We start from the raw sequence: 18,118 nt of genomic DNA, 5'->3' as shown, positions 1-18,118 counted from the left end.
CATTACAGAGGGATTTGTGGAAGCTTGAGGGATGGGCAGAGAAATGGTTGATGAGGTTTAATGTAGATAAATGTAAAGTTATGCACTTGGGCCATGGAAACAAAAAGTATAATTATGTTCTAAACGGTCAATTACTTAGTAAAACTGAAGCTGAAAAGGACTTGGGCGTATTGGTGGATGGTAAACTTAATTTTAGTGACCAGAGCCAGGCGGCTGCTGCTAAAGCAAATAAAATAATGGGATGTATCAAGAGAGGAATAGATTCTCATGATAAAGACATAGTTCTGCCCTTATACAAATCCCTGGTCAGACCACACATGGAATATTGTGTACAGTTTTGGGCACCAGTATATAAAAAGGATATAATAGAGCTGGAACGGGTGCAGAGGAGAGCAACCAGGATTATTAGGGGAATGGGGGGACTAGAATACAATGACAGATTACAGAATTTGGGATTATTCAGTTTAGAAAAAAGACGACTGAGGGGAGACCTCATTACAATGTACAAATACCTGAACGGACAGTACAAGGATCTCTCCAAAGATCTTTTTATACCTAGGCCTGTGACCAGGACAAGGGGGCATCCTCTACGCCTAGAGGAGAGGCGATTCTACCATCACCATAGACAAAGGTTCTTTACTGTAAGAGCAGTGAGACTATGGAACTCTCTGCCGCAGGAGGTTGTTATGGCCGACTCTATGTACATGTTCAAGAGAGGCCTGGATGACTTTCTGGAGAGAAAAAATATCACGGGTTATGGGGATAAAACATTTATTTAATTCTTGAAGGTTGGACTTGATGGACTTGCGTCTCCTTCCAGCCTTATATACTATGATACTATGATACTATGATACTATGATACTATGATAATGCCTACTGAATTACTAACATTCTCTTCAAATCAATTTTTTTACTAACTTTATGCTCCTCGGTTTTTTCCCTCACACAGGGTAAATTATATGGAGACTTCAAACCAAACATCTCCAGACTGGTTCATTCTTCTTGGTTTATCTACCGTTCCTTACCTTCAGGTGATATGTTTCCTTATATTCTTGATCATGTATGTGATCACATTGGCCGGAAACCTTTTACTAGTTATCGTGGTAAGGACCAACCCATGGTTACATACTCCCATGTACTTCTTCCTGAGTAATCTGTCCATCATTGACATCTGTTTCTCTTCCACCATTGTTCCCATAATCCTCATGAATACTATGTCACAGAACAAAAGGATTTCCCTCCTGGGTTGTGCTTTTCAGATGTATTTCTCATTAACCTTTGGAGCAACAGAGTGTATTTTACTTTCCGTCATGGCTTACGACAGGTTTGCAGCCATCTGTCAACCATTACATTATCATATTGTTATGAACAAGAAGGTCTGTGTTTGTTTAGCCCTGACAACATGGAGTGTGGGTATAATAAATGCCCTTATACATGTGCCACTCACTTTCCAATTACCTTTATGCAGATCTCGTAACGTCAATCATTTCTTTTGTGAAGTGCCATCTTTACTAAGACTGTCCTGCAAAGATCCTCAGCTCAATGAGGTTGCGATGTATGTAGCAGCTGGGATCATTGCCATGTGTTCTTTTTTCCTGACCTTAGTTTCATATATCCATATTATTTCCACCATTTTGAAGATTCGTTCTGCCCAAGGGAGGGAAAAAGCTTTCTCCACATGCGCCTCCCACATTACTGTAGTGGCCCTCTACTATGGGACCATCATGTTCGTGTATCTTCAGCCTCGATCAGCTTACTCTCCAGAGACAGACAAGACTGTCTCTGTTTTATATACGGTGGTCACCCCAATGTTGAACCCCCTCATCTATAGCATCAGAAATAAGGAGGTTAAAAATTCTGTATTAAAGAATTTAAAAATTAATTCAAAACTCCAGAAAACCTGATTGGTGTTTTTATAAGTGTCGGAACTCCCATGGAAAAAATCCAAATCCAATTTTAGCTCCACATTTTCAGACCAAAGAAGTGGTTGGTGCTCAACTGTAAATGGTCCCATTCCCTTTGTTACTGGGAAGTGGGTATGAAGGGGTAGGGGGCTGGCCTAAACGTCTGTTTATTAAACTCTTCAACCACTACCCCTTATCTATGTCTCCTAACAATGCCTTTCATCTTGGGTGGGGAGTCCATCGATATTTTTTGTGAAATGAAGAGTTAAACAGTTTTCCAATATACTTTCTATATGAAGTCCTCACAGTTTTCTAGATCTCTGCTTGCTGTCATTCGTCAATAAGCTTAAATGTTTACATCACAAAATGTCTGATATATTAAAATATAAAAAAGAGTATCTAACGGAAAAACAAAAATGGAATGTTTGAATTGCCGCCTTTTGCAGCATTTATTGGATATAAACACCAAGCACTAACTCGCACTACATAAAACAATTTATTTAACCTAAAACATTTTACCGTGAACAAATACACATAATTAGTCCCCAAAAATAGATGATGACTATTTATATGACTATTTATGTGTATTTGTTTGTGAAATGTTTTAGGTTAAATAAATACTATTTTATATAGTGCCAGTTAGTGCTCGGTGTTTACCATATATACTCGAGTATAAGCCGACCCGAGTATAAGCCGAGACCCCTAATTTCAACACAAAAAAACTGAGAAAACCTATTGACTTGAGTATAAGCCGAGGGTGGGAAATGTATTGGTCACAGCCTCCCAGTATATAGCCAGCAAGACCCCTGTAGTGTATAGCCTGCCAGACCCTGTAGTGTATAGCCTGCCAGTCCCCTGTAGTATTTAGCCTGCTCAGTCTGTCTCCGATGCTCCGGTGCTGCCTCGGGTCCTTTGGCCCTCTTCAGATTCTTCCGCTCCTCTTCGGGTCTTCACACTCGGCCGGCACACAGAATTACGTCCGCTGCTTGCCGACGTCATTGTTTGTGAGCCGCTGGCATTGCGAGGGGACCCGAAGAGGAGCGGACGAACCCAAAGAGCATCCGAAGGATTCGCGTCGGCACCGGAGCATCGAATCTAGCATAGGACCTACGGGTGACGTCTGAAAGGTGAGTTTTGACTAATGTTTTTTCTTCACTCGAGTATAAGCCAAATTAGGGTTTTTGAGAACAAATTTTGTGCTGAAAATCTAGGCTTATACTCGAGTATATATATATCCAATACATTTTGTTTTGTCTGTTTAGTACAGGATTGACATCTGTACACCACTGCTAGCACCTCCACTATTTTTTCTGTCATCGTATTGTGGTTTATAGCTGGGTGGGTGAGGAAAGTGCTGAGATAATCCTTTACATTTTTGTTCTTTTTCAGCATTTGGCGGCATTTATTAAAATTTTTTATGAAATATGATCCAGATAGTACCAATGAAAACTTCCACTTGTCAAATATAACACTTTGGACAACTCTGAACAGTAGAAAACAGTGATAGGTTTTGAATCTGGGGATACAAATAATTATTAGAATTTTATTTTTTTAGATAATTGGGAATCTTTTAATTTTATATTACCGTATATACTCAAATATAAGCCGACCCGGGACCCCTAATTTTGGCACAAAAAACTGGAAAAATAAATTGACTCAAGTATATAGCCTGCCTGCCCCCTCGAGTATATAGCCTGCCTGCCTGCCCCCTTGAGTATATAGCCTGCCTGCCCCCTCAAATATATAGCCTGTCTGCCCCCTCGAGTGTATACCCTGCCTATCCCCCTCGAGTATAAAACCTGCCTGTCTGCCCCCTCAAGTATATAGCCTGCCAGCCCCTCCAGGTCCATCGCAGGCACCATGACGTCACATGACTGTGATGGATCAGGACCCAGGCACATTTTTTCTGCTGAAAAACAAGGCTTATACTCGAGTATATATGGTAATATTTTAGATTAATAAAATATTTTGTCACAACCTGAAGTAAACCTAATACAGCTTCAAACGCCGAAGTATAAAAACATAATTGCTATCAGAACATGGAAATACAGGAATCAGTGCTGGCACCGATCGCAGCAGTTAACTGTTTAACCCCTTAAGGACGCAGGGTTTTTTCGCCAATTTCTTGCTCTCCACCTTCAAAAATCCATAACTTTTTAATTTTTCTGTGTACAGAGCTGTATGAGTGCTGATTTTGTGCATAACAAATTTTAATTTCTCGTGATGTTATTTATTATTCCATGTCGTGTACTGGGAAGCAGAAAAAAAAATTCCAAGTGTGGAAAAATTGACAAAAAATGCATGTGCATGTGCGTTCTTGTGGGCTCAATTTTTAAGACTTTCACTCTGCACTCCAAATAACACCTATACTTTATTCTTTGGTTCAGTACGATCACAGTGATACCACATTTATATAGGTATAAAATCTTCTGACGCTAATAACTTTTTCATGCTTTGGTGTACAGAGCTGGGGAGGTGTCATTTTTTGCTGAATGAGCCGACATTGCTAACATTTTGAGGACTGTGTGACATTTTGATCACTTTTTATTACATTTTTTATGTCATGTAAAATGGTGTAAAAGTTGTATTTCAGACATTTTGGCGCCATTTCCAGTTTTGGAGGTCACCGCTGTCAATAACCGTTTTTATATTTTAATATATCGTGCATTTTGGGACGTGATGATACATAATGTATTTGTGATTTCTACTGTTTATTATGTTTTTTATCAGTTCTAGAGAAAGGGCGGGCGGTGATTTGATTTTTTAATATTTTATTAATTTTTTTTTTTTCCACTATTTCTTAGACTCTCTAGGGTACATTAACCCTAGATGATCCGATCGTTCCTACCATATACTGCAATACTACTCTATTGCAGTATATGGCGTTTTCGCATATGATTCATTACAATGAGCCACTGGCTCATTGTAACAAATCTCAGGAAACCATGCAGCCTCGGGTCTGACAAAGACCCAAGGCTGTCATGGCAACCAGTCGCCGCCCCCTGATGACATCCGGGGAAGCGATGATCTGAAAAAACATGGCGGTGTTTTAAGTGCCTCCGGCGACTTTGGTCGAGGTTAGCACCCGAGATCGGTGCAAGCACTGACCGCGGGTGATAGCGATGGGTCTTTGCTGCAATATGCAGCAAAGCCCATCTCTGTATGAAGAGGGCTCAGCCCGTTGTGGTTCAGGTCCGCACAACACCAGACAGAAACCAGGAGTAAAAAACATAAAATGAAAGGGGCTACAGGTGCACGGTGTAAAAAAATGCATTGAATGCAAAGAATAGAAAGGCCTGCCATTTTTATTGAAGGTTCACTTCAACTGTGAGAGAGAGACTCTAAGAAATTAGCATATTGCATGAAGTAAGTATTTAATTACCTACCAACCATTATGAATTCTGTCTCTCTCAGATATCTTAGTTTCTCTATGAAGCTCCTCCTTCTCTGGGCTCATTACCTGTATTAATTGCATTGGTATTCACCATGGCCTAGACCAAGGAGCTGTCTAAGGATGACAGGGACAAAATTGTGACCTACACAAAGCTCTGATGGGCTATGGAACAACAGGAAAGCAAGAAGTCAGTCTCTATCAGTCCTGGTGTATACAATTTTGGTTGCCCCAGGACCTGACCTGATCATAATCTCTCGTCTCTGATCTGTTTTATCTTTTTTTCTGTATGTCAGGTACTAGGGAATGTTCAAAAGTTAAATGAAAGTGTATATAAACCTGGACCCTGATAATCTAAGCATATTGTCACCACATAGCATCTCACACAGCAATAAAGGAATCATGAAGTGTCTGCTTAGAGAGTCCCCACCAACACTCTGGAATCTTACACTGACCATCACTGAGTGATAGGAGCTAAAACAGCAATAAAACTGAGTAAAAACATCACTAGGCGATTAAAATTTGAGAATTTTCTTTCATGGGCAAACCCCTTTAATTACAGAAATAGCATATATTTATGATTTCTTATTTTATTATAGATTTATCCAAGTCAGTAACGTTTCATTACCAATAAAACATGTAAGTATTGTAGTAAAAAGTTTACATCTAGAACTTCTTCTTTTAGCATTTTAAATTTCTGTACTAAAATATTTACGTCAATTGGGAACCCATTAAAAGTTTTCTTAGAATAAAAAGTAAAGAAAATTGTTAAAGAAATCTTAAGAGATTTACTCGTAAACTGGGGACTGATCTTCACCTGGAATGATCTGAGCCATGTAACGTTCCCTTCATAATATATATAAACACCTACATCCAGCTCTCATCATTCTGTATACAAAGTGCCAATCTCACCCTGTTTTGTGTTTTATTTTCCAATTTTTTTTTTACATTTTATTTTAAATGGGCAAGCCATAAATCAAATCTCCAACAATACATTTTAGCTTAACCAAGTTTCTCGCAATCACATTGTATTGAGGTAAGTCCATTATTATTATTATTATTATTATTATTATTATTATTATTATTATTATTATTATTATTATTATTATCATTATTATTATTATTAATGTTGTTACAATGTTATTTTTTTTTAATGATAAATTAAGTAAATATATTAATTTATGACAAGTGTAGATTCCAAAAACATTTCATTATTGAAGTTCCATTCAGTAACCATCCAGAATACCTGCCTCTAGATGCAACCAGGACCTATTGGGGCACATTTACTTACCCGGTCCATTCGCGATCCAGCGGCGGGTTCTCCGATGCTGATTCAGGTTCTGCCGGGATTCACTAAGGTCCGTGCGCCGATATTAATCAGATGTCGCTGCTGCGCCGAGGTCCGCTGGAGTTCACTTGCTTTTTTCTGGTGTCTGTGAGTGCTTGATCTTGCGACACAAATGGCTTGTCCGGCGGCCACGCCCCCCGATTTCTGTCACTTGAAAGTCGCCACAATCCCGTGAAATACAGTGCAAAATGGAAATATTAGGGAAAAACCCGATGGATTCGCGGCTGCGGACCCTTAGTAAATGTGCCCCATTGACTGACCCAATGAACATGTGATAACTCTTGACTATAATGGGATCCATAAGGTCTCCTACGGTGTGTGTAATTTTTGTCTAGTTTTGTGATAAAATTTTATGACTATGATGCATGTATGTAGTCATTTTTAGGTCCGACTCAAAAAGTTTTCGTTTTGCATCTTAATGCTGATTCTTCTGTAGATTATTGTTAACCAAAATGTAGAGTGGGTTGTCAAAGTATAGAAAATGTAAAGGTCCTGTCCTTGCTTTTATATCTGCATTAAAAAAAATAAGCAAAACCCATATCGGAGTCTCCAACCTGACACAAATATTTTTGACTCTTTGCCAGATATCTGAGCAGACTTCTCTACTGCTGTTACTCTTAAGATGTCACCTGCAGCAAACCTCTCAGTCTCCTTACTTCCCTCACAATTATTACTCTGCATACCATTCTCCTTAAATAGGGTAGTTTGAGATACACATGATGATCCGTGAAAAACGGGCCACATTTCATGAACACTCCACCAGGGCAAGAACTATAAACCATCATAGTTATGTTTGATGGAAGGAGTCATCGGTTACCATTGAGAATGTTATCATTATGGAACTGTTGTCCATGCAGGAACTATTTGAACTATATTTAAAGGGGTTGGCCATTTTGACTCAAATTTTTTGTAATGTGTGTATAAGTGTGGGGGCAGGATATTAGGTAATTTACCAATATACATCTAGTAATAGTTATGCGCTGCTTTCTTGATATGTAAATTGAAGCCTCCTGTCTTTTACCTCATCATCGAGACATTCCTGACCAGAAAATGGCAGCAGATGGAGGGTCATGTGATCTGTAACTGTCCATGAGCAATCACTAGTTAGAGATCACATGACCCTGCATCTTCAGCCATGTTATGGACAGGAATGTCTGGCTGATGAGGTAAAAGACAGGAAACTTCACTTTACATATCAAGATAGCGGAGCAGAACTATTACTAGATGTATATTGGTAAATTACCAAATATTCACCCCCTCACAATTACACAGACATTACAAAAACATGAGGTAAAGTGGCCAACCCCTTTAAGAATAATACATAGAGTGCGTCCACACGTTCAGTTTTTCAGAGGCAGTTTTTGGAGCCACAAACAGGTGTGGATCATAATGGGTCGAGACAAATAATTGAAAGGTCCTACTCCATTCCAGGTTTGGGCATCAAAAACTGCATCTGAAAAACTGAACGTGTAGACACACCCTTAGAGTCCAATGAAATTTGGTCACCATATGGTAAGTGTGCCTAGACCTAATACGCTCATTTGAAGCTAATTTAAGGCCAGTTATTCACAAACCACTAATCAAAGTTTGATCTGAGTTTTTCAAGGTGTCTTCAGTCCTAGCGCTTTCCAACCATCCAGTGTTTTTTGTAGTTCCAGTGCTCTTCTAGCTGTGTCAACTTTTTTTTAGCTCTTTGCTACTTTCTTGAAATGTTTTCAGTAAAAACTGACAGAACGAATGCTGTGAGTTTTTTCATGCATCAATTGATGGCGGCTGGAGGGGGGGGCACGGCCAGACTGGAGTGGGCCGGCGCGGGGCGTTACTGTCCCCGCGCCTGCGCACTCGGTGCTGCCGGCGACTTTACAACGCTGCGCAGCTTGCAGCCCGATACATGAAGAGGCAGAAGCCTCATCATGAATCGGGCTGCGAATTTGCAGCGGCGGGGCTATCATACGCTGGCGCACGAGCGCCAGCGTATGATAAATATCCCCCTTTAAGTCTATGAGGATGACAGGGGTGACACAAGAGCTTACAGTCTATGAGGATGAGGGGGGACACAAGAGCTTACAGTCTATGAGGATGAGGGGGTGACACAAGAGCTTACAGTCTATGAGGATGAGGGGGGGGTGACACAAGAGCTTACAGTCTATGAGGATGGTGGGATGACACAAGAGCTTACAGTCTATGAGGATGAGGAGGTGACACAAGAGCTTGCAGTCTATGAGGATGAGGGGGTGACACAAGAGCTTACAGCCTACGAGAATGATGGGGGACACAAGAGCTTACAGTCTATGAGGATGAGGGGAGACAGAAGAGCTTACAGTCTTCGAGGATGATGGGGTAACACAAGAGCTTACAGTCTATAAGGATGATGGGGTGACACAAGAGCTAACAGTCTATGCGGATGAGGGGGTGATACAAGAGCTTACAGTCTATAAGGATGAGGGGGTGACACAAGAGCTTATAGTCCGAGGAGGAGGGGGCGACACAGGAGATTACAGTCTATGAGGATGAGGGGGGTGACACAAGAGCTTACAGTCTATGAGGATGAGATGTTGACACAAGAGCTTATAGTCTATGAGGGTGAGGGGGTGACACAAGAGCTTACAGTCTATGAGGATGAGGGGGTGACACAAGAGCTTACAGTCTATGAGGATGAGGGGAGACACAAGAGCTTACAGTCTATGGGGATGAGGGGGTGACACAAGAGCTTACAGTCTATGAGGATGAGGGGGTGACACAAGAGCTTACAGTCTATGAGGATGAGGAGGTGACACAAGAGCTTACAGTCTATGAGGATGAGAGGGAGACACAAGAGCTTACAGTCTATGGGGATGAGGGGGTGACACAAGAGCTTACAGTCTATGAGGATGAGAGGGAGACACAAGAGCTTACAGTCTATGGGGATGAGGGGGTGACACAAGAGCTTACAGTCTATGAGGATGAGGGGGGACACAAGAGCTTACAGTCTATGAGGATGAGGGGGACACAAGAGCTTACAGTCTATGAGGATGAGGGGAGACACAAGAGCTTACAGTCTATGAGGATGAGGGGGGTGACACAGGAGCTTACAGTCTATGAGGATGAGGGGGGTGACACAGGAGCTTACAGTCTATAAGGATACGGGGGGACACAAGAGCTTACAGTCTATAAGGATGAGGGGGTAACACAAGAGGTATAATAGCTTGTATAATGGCCCAGCCATTTTTTACAAGGGAACAGTATAAAATTATTTAATAAATAAAAATTCTGCTGCTTAAACCAACCATAAGCCGCATCTTATATACAAAATCCAAGATCAATAGGAGGAGGACATAGGATGGGTTAGTAAAGAGAGAGATGACATTTCATGGAGTTGGTGAGATTGATAGATCTGCCTAAAGAGATGGGTTTTAGGAGGAGATTTCAAACTTTGGGGGTTGGGTATTAGTCTGAGAGTCCATGGAAGGGCATTCCAAAGAATTCAGAGAAGTCCTGGAGACGTGAGTGAGAGGTTCAAATTAAGGTACAGATGAATCTAAGATCACTGGCAGATAGAAGACCACGGTTGAGTGATAGACTGAGATGACAGAAGAGATCTAGGGAGGTGCAGCATTATGCAGGGCTTTGACTTGGTTGTCTATGTTCAATATTTCTTTTGTCTTATCTGAAATAATTAAGTAAGTATATGTAAGTTGTTGTGTTTGGCTTTGTCTGGTTTGACCCATACTATTGTTTTTTTTTATTTTCTTGCAAAATATTTTTTTTTTGGCGCACTTGTCCCTTGCTGTCTTGATAATTTTGGAAGTGGTTTTTGTCCTATATCTACGCTGGGGGTGACTGGAGTCATTTTGCGCCAAAACATGGATATGGCCTAACTTGCTGATAAGTGGGGGTCTTAGTGATGAGACCACAGATCACAAGAACGAGGGGTCGGATGGGGTCCAAAGTACCTCAGTCGGACCCTTGCGGAGGATTAATGGAGCAGACAACCGGGTATGACCGTTCTGCTCCATACATCTCAATGGAGCTGACGGAAATTGCCGAGCGCTGCGGATCCTGACGATAGGGCCTAATTGGTTTCATGGAAAACTTTAAGCTCTGCGGGCAAGTGTCGCATGAAAAGTCACAAAAATAAAAAGTCGCAACAAAGACCAGGGTGGGGACTGGCCTAAATTTGCACCAAAACTTGCACCTGAATGGACATTTGCACGAAATCAAAAAATAATGAATACATTCTTATCGTGAAAACCAGTCTATGAAAATAATACATTTAGCGCAGTCAAAGTGAGTTTACATGGTCCTATTTTTCATTTGGCATGATGGAAATCTGCAAAACAGCATTTGTACCACAAGTGCACCAAAACAATGCCAAACATAGCTAGCTATATACTACAGGGCGTTGGATGACTATATCATGGGGCAGGGGCTGACTGGCTGTATACTTGGGGCAGGCTGGCTATATATTACTGGGGACTGGCAGGCTGGCTATATCCTAAAGGGGACTGGCTAGCTATTAACTATAAGGGGTTGGAAGTCTGGCTATTTACTGGGGCAGGGGCTGGCTATATGCTGGGGGCTGGATGGCTATATACTGATGTCTGGCTATATACTACAGGGAATGGCTATATACTACAGACAGATGGCAGACTGGCTTTATGCTATAGGGTTAAGTCTGGTTATATATTACAGGGGTCTGGCAGGCTGGCTATATACTATGTGGGGCTGGCAGGCTTGCTATATACAACAGGTAGACTGGTAGATTGGCTATGTACTACAGGGGCAGGTTAGCTATATACTGGGGACAGGAGGCTAGAAAGCTATATACTGGAAGGATTGTACCATATTAAAGTAGTTGTTTTATATATAGAGTTAAAATGCTCTCATTTTATTGTTAAGATCAAATATATTGACTGTCCATCTTTCTTCAAGGATTTCATTACTTTAATGGAAAACAACAACCAGACACTTCCAAATTGGTTCTACTTGCCTGGACTATCCACTGACCCTCAACTTCAAGTTATAGGTTTCCTTGTATTTCTGGTCATATATATGATCACATTGACCGGAAATTGTCTTCTCCTCATTACCGTTAGGATGAGCCCAACATTACACACCCCTATGTACTTCTTCCTTAGTAATCTCTCCTTCATTGACATCTGTTTCTCCTCCACCATAGTTCCTGTTATCCTCATGAATACTCTATCCTCAGACAAGAGCATCTCTGTGGGGGGCTGTGTTTTCCAGATGTTTTTTGCATTACTACTTGGGGCTACAGAATGTGTCTTACTTGCAATTATGGCTTACGATAGGTTTGTAGCCATTTGTAGGCCATTGCACTACTTCAGTATTATGAACATGAGGTTTCGCATTTTACTAGCCCTAATACCATGGATTGTTGGTTTCACAAATTCCACCATACAAGTGCACATCACCTGGAAACTACCTTTTTGCAGGACCCACCATGTTAACCATTTCTTTTGTGAAGTACCTGCCTTCTTAAAGTTGTCCTGCCGAGATCCTTGGCTTAATGAGATAGCAATGTATACAGCAGCAGTAACCATTGTTCTATCTTGTTTTCTCTTGACTTTGGTTTCCTATGTCTATATCATCTCTGCCATTTTGAAGATGCAATCCTCACAAAGAAGACACACCGTTTTTTCTACATGTGGCTCCCACATTACTGTTGTTACCCTCTTTTATGGGACAATAATGTCCATCTATTTCCAACCTAGAGCTGCACATTCTGTGGAGACAGACAAGGTTGTATCTGTTCTCTATACTGTGGTCACTCCAATGTTGAATCCCATCATCTACAGCATCAGGAATAAAGACGTTAAGAACTGTATAAAAAAGATCATTAAAAAACAATAAAAAGTTACTCAAAATAATTTTTTTAACATAACTAAACTTGCTGGAACTGCGATAAACCTGAATATTCATACATGTTTAATTTAATGTCATGAAGGTATTGGACTAGTTTAGGGATCTAAGCCCTTGATTAAGCCACAAAAAACAATATATAGTGTATGTGATTACTGAAATGTTGGGACCATAGACTGTCGATTGAAAGTGTATTCAATGTTTAAGGAATAGATGATTATTAAATATTTAGGAATACCCCTTTAATTCTTGGTGTTGACAGGGGTGACTTTAACCCTGTGGAGCAATTAGATGTAAATGTATGTCGGGAAATGCGGCCAGTTGCCACATCCCAATGTACATGTACGTCTCAGCGATCGCCCAGGCTCAGTAGCAAAGCCCGTGCATTCGCTGAGGGAGCTCGGCTGTATATGACTGGTGGGCACTCGTACTAACAGCTGGGATCGTGATACTCGCGATCTCGATTATTTAACCCCATAGACACCACGGTTCTGGTGACTATAAAAAGAAGTTTTGTCGATTTTCATAAAAATGTGAATAGTTGCCCCCACAATTGTATGCCCCATAAGAGCTAATACCCAGACCGGATGACAATCTTACTAAGTCTGCTCCATGTTCATACCACCTTTAAAAAAAATACATGACCTACTGTACATGACCTACTATACACAATTCATACAAAAATATCAACAAACCCTGCCTCAAACTTGTATTACATTCCAAACCATATATGTTATCCTATGTTGTTAAAGCATAATTGCAATTAACCTCTTAGCGCTCCGTGTCCGATATATATACACGGGCTGCCGGCTGTAACTAATAGCCGACATGACAGTGTAACACCCGCGGTCGGAGTAGGCTCTGCCTTTAGGGGGGGTTTTCCCCCACAATTGCCCCCACCCCAATACCGTCTTCGGGGGGCGACTATCGTTGCTATGGCAGTCCTGGGGTCCGATTGGGGTCGTGAAGACAGTGGGGGCCCGATTCGCGTTTTCCCGACGTGTTACCCGAATATTTCTGATTTGCGCCGATTGTACCTGAATTGCCCCGGGATTTTGGCGCACGCGATCGTATTGTGGCGCATCGGTGCCGGCATGCGCGCGACGGAAATCGGGGGGAGTGGCCGAACAAAAACCCGACGGATTCGGAAAAACCGCCGCATTTAAAAAAAAATGTGTTGCGAAAATTGCGCTTACCTTCATCCAGGATAGGCCGGTGAATTTCAGGGCATTTCGGCGCGCCTCCGGGAACTTCAGCGCACCTGGTGGACGGCGGTGGAACTACCTTCATAAATCCCGGCCGGACCCGAATCCAGCGCAGAGAACGCGCTGCTGGATCGCGAATGGGCCGGGTAAGTAAATATGCCCCAGTGCCTTTAAGATGGCGTTTATGATGTCATCTTAAAGGCACAGTGTCAGCCTATGCATGTGCATAGACTGACACAGCTAATATCCTGCAATACATTAGTATTGCAGAGTAGTATCATGAACAAGCAATCAGATGATTGCTTGTTCATGTCCCATGGTGGAAAAAGTTAAAAAAGTAAAAAAAAAACCAACTGTTATTCAATAAAAAATAAAGTAAAAAATCAATAAAAAAGCCCATTATCCCCTTAACATATAAAGAGACATATAACGCAAAAAAAAGTCTAAATCATAACACAATCCCCACATATATAGTATCACCCTGTCCATAACAACCCGTAGAATAAAAATAAATAATTATTGAAACCGCGCGATGAACAGCATTAAAAAAACTTTTACCTATTGAATCCCACAAAAGATGCAATAAAAAGTTATCAAAAAAACATATTTACTCCATAATGATACTGTTGGAAAGTACAACATGTCTCACAAAAAATAAGCCATCAGCCAGCTCCATTACCAGTAAAAAAGCAAAAATGTTATGCTACTTGGAAGACAGCAATGCAAAAATTATAGATTTTTCCCCACATTAGGGTTTTATTTGCCAAATTTAGTAAAATGTAAGAAAAATATTCAAGTATGGTATCCCAGCAATCGTATTGACCCATAGAATAAAGATAACATGATTATTAGGCTAAACTGTGAACACCAAATAAAAAAAGTAAAAAATCCAGTACAGAATTGATGCTTTTCTACTCCTGCCCTCAAGCAAAAAGTTTTGAAATTTTCAACAATAGGGGATACCAAACCCAAAACGATAACACTAGAAATAGCATCTCATCCCGCAAAAAAAATGCTGTTACATGGTCCCAGTAACGGCAAAGCTAAAATTTTATAGCCTACAAAAGGAGCCAATGAGGAAACTAAAATCCTGGCAGCTGCAGGTCCGTCCTTCCCTTCTGCGCCTCGCTGTGCACCAATAAAACAAGTTACAGCCACATGTGGGGGGGGTCTCTGTACTCGGGATAAATTTCATAACAAATTGTAAGATGAGTTTTCTCTTTTTATCTTTTGTAAATTTGTAAATTTTAGGGCTAAATGAACGTATAACCGACAAAATTTGACCATTCTAAATTTCACCTCCATTTTGATTCAATTACTATGAAGATCTCAAGGGGTTAAAAATCTTCCTAAAAACTGTTTCTGATAGCTTGAGAGGTGCAGATTTGGGGTCAATTCTGAAAATACGGAAAATTGATATCCGATTTGTAAGCCGCGTGACATCAAAATAAATTATCCAGACATTTAAAAAATGATGAAACTATAAAGGAGACATATGAGAAATGTTATTCAGCAACTTATTTAGGTGGTAAATCTATCTGCCTGAAAACGCGATGATTTTGTATTTTTAAAATTGTTCTATCAGCATGAGGAGTAAAAACATAAGTTGATAGCCATGTCTTGCCTTTCATTTCTTGTTTCTTCTCTGATCTTGTATGACCTACACTGTTTGTATTTATATGACATATTCCTATGGACAGTATTTCTAGTTGCAACCTACAAACTACTCGCATCCGCCATGTCGTGCACCCACATAAATGGATATGCACTATACTATGTTGGTTGAATGGATGTATAATCAAGAGCAACCGATCACTGTGATTTACTGGACATGTTAAAAATGAAGTCAATTCCTGAGACATGTTGTCCGAAAAACACCTTGTGACATTAATTGATGGTTTTAATATTTAGAAACTGCACCTCCGCAGTATATTTTGAACCAAAAACCGTCTCCTGTACACTATCCCCATTTGATTATTTTAGTAATGGAACATGATTTCATTTCTATGATTTAAGCCTGATGGAAATCTCGTACCTAAATGAAAGATCCAAAAAGCTTCTCTGTCTCTTAAAATTCTGTCTCTATTGCCTCCCCTTATTGGATTTGGTACATGTTCTATAGCAAATGCCTCTACATCATCCGTTCTCCCCTCATGTCGCACATAGAAGTGTTTGGCTACATTAGGCTACATGCACAATGCCGTTGCCCGCAGTACCATAGCACAGCGGGCACACAGCAGTGGCGGGGAGAGGAGGAGGGAGAGAGCGCCGCTCACCGCTGTCCCTCTCCATAGGAATATATGGCGCATGGCACCGCATTCCAGAGAAAGATAGGACATGTCCTATCTTTCTACGGGATATGGAGCAGTACTATGCTGCATGTGTGCTGCACCGTACCGCTCCCGTTGGGCATCGTGACTCCATAGCGATGTATGGGGGACGTATATCAGCCGTATATACGTCGGCCGTATATACACTCACCGGCCACTTTATTAGGTACACCATGCTAGTAAGGGGTCGGACCCCCTTTTGCCTTTAGAACTGCCTCAATTCTTCGTGGCATAGATTCAACAAGGTGCTGGAAGCATTCCTCAGAGATTTTGGTCCATATTGACATGATGGCATCACACAGTTGCCGCAGATTTGTCGGCTGCACATCCATGATGATCCACCACATCCCAAAGGTGCTCTTTCGGATTGAGATCTGGTGACTGTGGAGGCCATTTGAGTACAGTGAACTCATTGTCATGCTCAAGAAACCAGTCTGAGATGATTCCAGCTTTATGACATGGCGCATTATCCTGCCGAAAGTAGCCATCAGATGTTGGGTACATTGTGGTCATAAAGGGATGGACATGGTCAGCAACAATACTCAGGTAGGCTGTGGCGTTGCAACGATGCTCAATTGGTACCAAGGGGCCCAAAGAGTGCCAAGAAAATATTCCCCACATCATGACACCACCAGCCTGAACCGTTGATACAAGGCAGGATGGATCCATGCTTTCATGTTGTTGACGCCAAATTCTGACCCTACCATCCGAATGTCGCAGCAGAAATCGAGACTCATCAGACCAGGCAACGTTTTTCCAATCTTCTAACTGTCCAATTTCAATGAGCTTGTGCAAATTGTAGCCTCAGTTTCCTGTTCTTAGCTGAAAGGAGTGGCACCCGGTGTGGTCTTCTGCTGCTGTAGCCCATCTGCCTCAAAGTTCGACGTACTGTGCATTCAGTGATGCTCTTCTGCCTACCTTGGTTGTAACGGGTGGCGATTTGAGTCACTGTTGCCTTTCTATCAGCTCGAACCAGTCTGCCCATTCTCCTCTGACCTCTGGCATCAACAAGGCATTTCCGCCCACAGAACTGCCGCTCACTGGATGTTTTTTCTTTTTCGGACCATTCTCTGTAAACCCTAGAGATGGTTGTGCGTGAAAATCCCAGTAGATCAGCAGTTTCTGAAATACTCAGACCAGCCCTTCTGGCACCAACAACCATGCCACGTTCAAAGGCCTCAAATCACCTTTCTTCCCCATACTAATGCTCGGTTTGAACTGCAGGAGATTATCTTGACCATGTCTACATGCCTAAATGCACTGAGTTGCCGCCATGTGATTGGCTAATTAGAAATTAAGTGTAAACGAGCAGTTGGACTGGTGTACCCAATAAAGTGGCCGGTGAGTGTACGTCCCCCATACGTTCACGTGAATATAGCCCTTGAGATATTTTTATTTTGAGGATTTACTTTTAATGGGTCACAATCTACAGAAATGCTTCTAGGAGGTGCTACTCTGTAGTCAAATAGCCAATAACATCACAGCCTTGTAGAAATTATCTCCATTTTATTCTAAACCACTGAACAAGTTATAGCCTTTCCATAGGTAAAACAGGATGTTGACTTCTTAAGTCAAAGTCAAAAGGTCTTGTATTTGGTAGATGGTCAATGATAAACTTACTTCTGAGTAGTTATGGGCGGGACTATTCAGGTTGGATTTGTTGAGATCAGATGAATCTTGAACAATGGTTTGGTTTGGATACCCAACCCCGAACAACCACTGGTAAAACAGTGCTGGCACTTATCACGGATGTCAACCCCCTTAAACCCTCAACTTATCACTTGTTAATGCCTCATATTGGTGCTGTGTGACATCATCGGGAGTGACGATCCTAGGACCGGTGGCATTTGAAGGAAAAATTAAACCTGCAATGAGCGCCCCAACACCAGAACGCCAATCCCAAACTTGTGGGTAAAGTCTGGGTTAAGGGACAAGAACCTGCAAGGTCTGAACATCCCTATTGCAGAGTTTTTTCCAGTCTCAACCCCATGATGGGCTTATGCCTACCCCTCCACACTAAACAAGCTTCTGCTTTCTATCCGTGGTAGTGTTATAGCACCTCTCTTAAGTCCATCATC

General features: G+C 41.4%; 2 protein-coding genes across 2 annotated transcripts; both read left to right on the top strand.

Annotated features, from left to right (window-relative positions):
- Positions 1–959: 959 nt before the first annotated feature.
- On the top strand, positions 960–1,904 carry LOC140068678 (olfactory receptor-like protein OLF1). Its single transcript, XM_072114062.1, has one exon. The coding sequence runs from the start codon at positions 960–962 to the stop codon at positions 1,902–1,904; it is 945 nt and encodes a 314-aa protein (XP_071970163.1).
- Positions 1,905–11,569: 9,665 nt separating this feature from the next.
- On the top strand, positions 11,570–12,496 carry LOC140070038 (olfactory receptor 5AP2-like). Its single transcript, XM_072116368.1, has one exon. The coding sequence runs from the start codon at positions 11,570–11,572 to the stop codon at positions 12,494–12,496; it is 927 nt and encodes a 308-aa protein (XP_071972469.1).
- Positions 12,497–18,118: the final 5,622 nt, after the last annotated feature.

Source organism: Engystomops pustulosus, chromosome 7 (genome assembly GCF_040894005.1).
Source record: "Engystomops pustulosus chromosome 7, aEngPut4.maternal, whole genome shotgun sequence".
Lineage (NCBI taxonomy): Eukaryota > Metazoa > Chordata > Amphibia > Anura > Leptodactylidae > Engystomops > Engystomops pustulosus.
The sequence above is the reverse complement of the archived record's forward strand: the minus strand, read 5'-3'. Positions and strand labels throughout refer to the sequence as shown.

What these genes read in the sequence shown, in the direction of transcription:
- LOC140070038 (XM_072116368.1), top strand. Translation starts at nt 11,570, where the DNA reads ATGGAAAACAACAACCAGACACTTCCAAATTGGTTCTACTTGCCTGGA.
- LOC140068678 (XM_072114062.1), top strand. Translation starts at nt 960, where the DNA reads ATGGAGACTTCAAACCAAACATCTCCAGACTGGTTCATTCTTCTTGGT.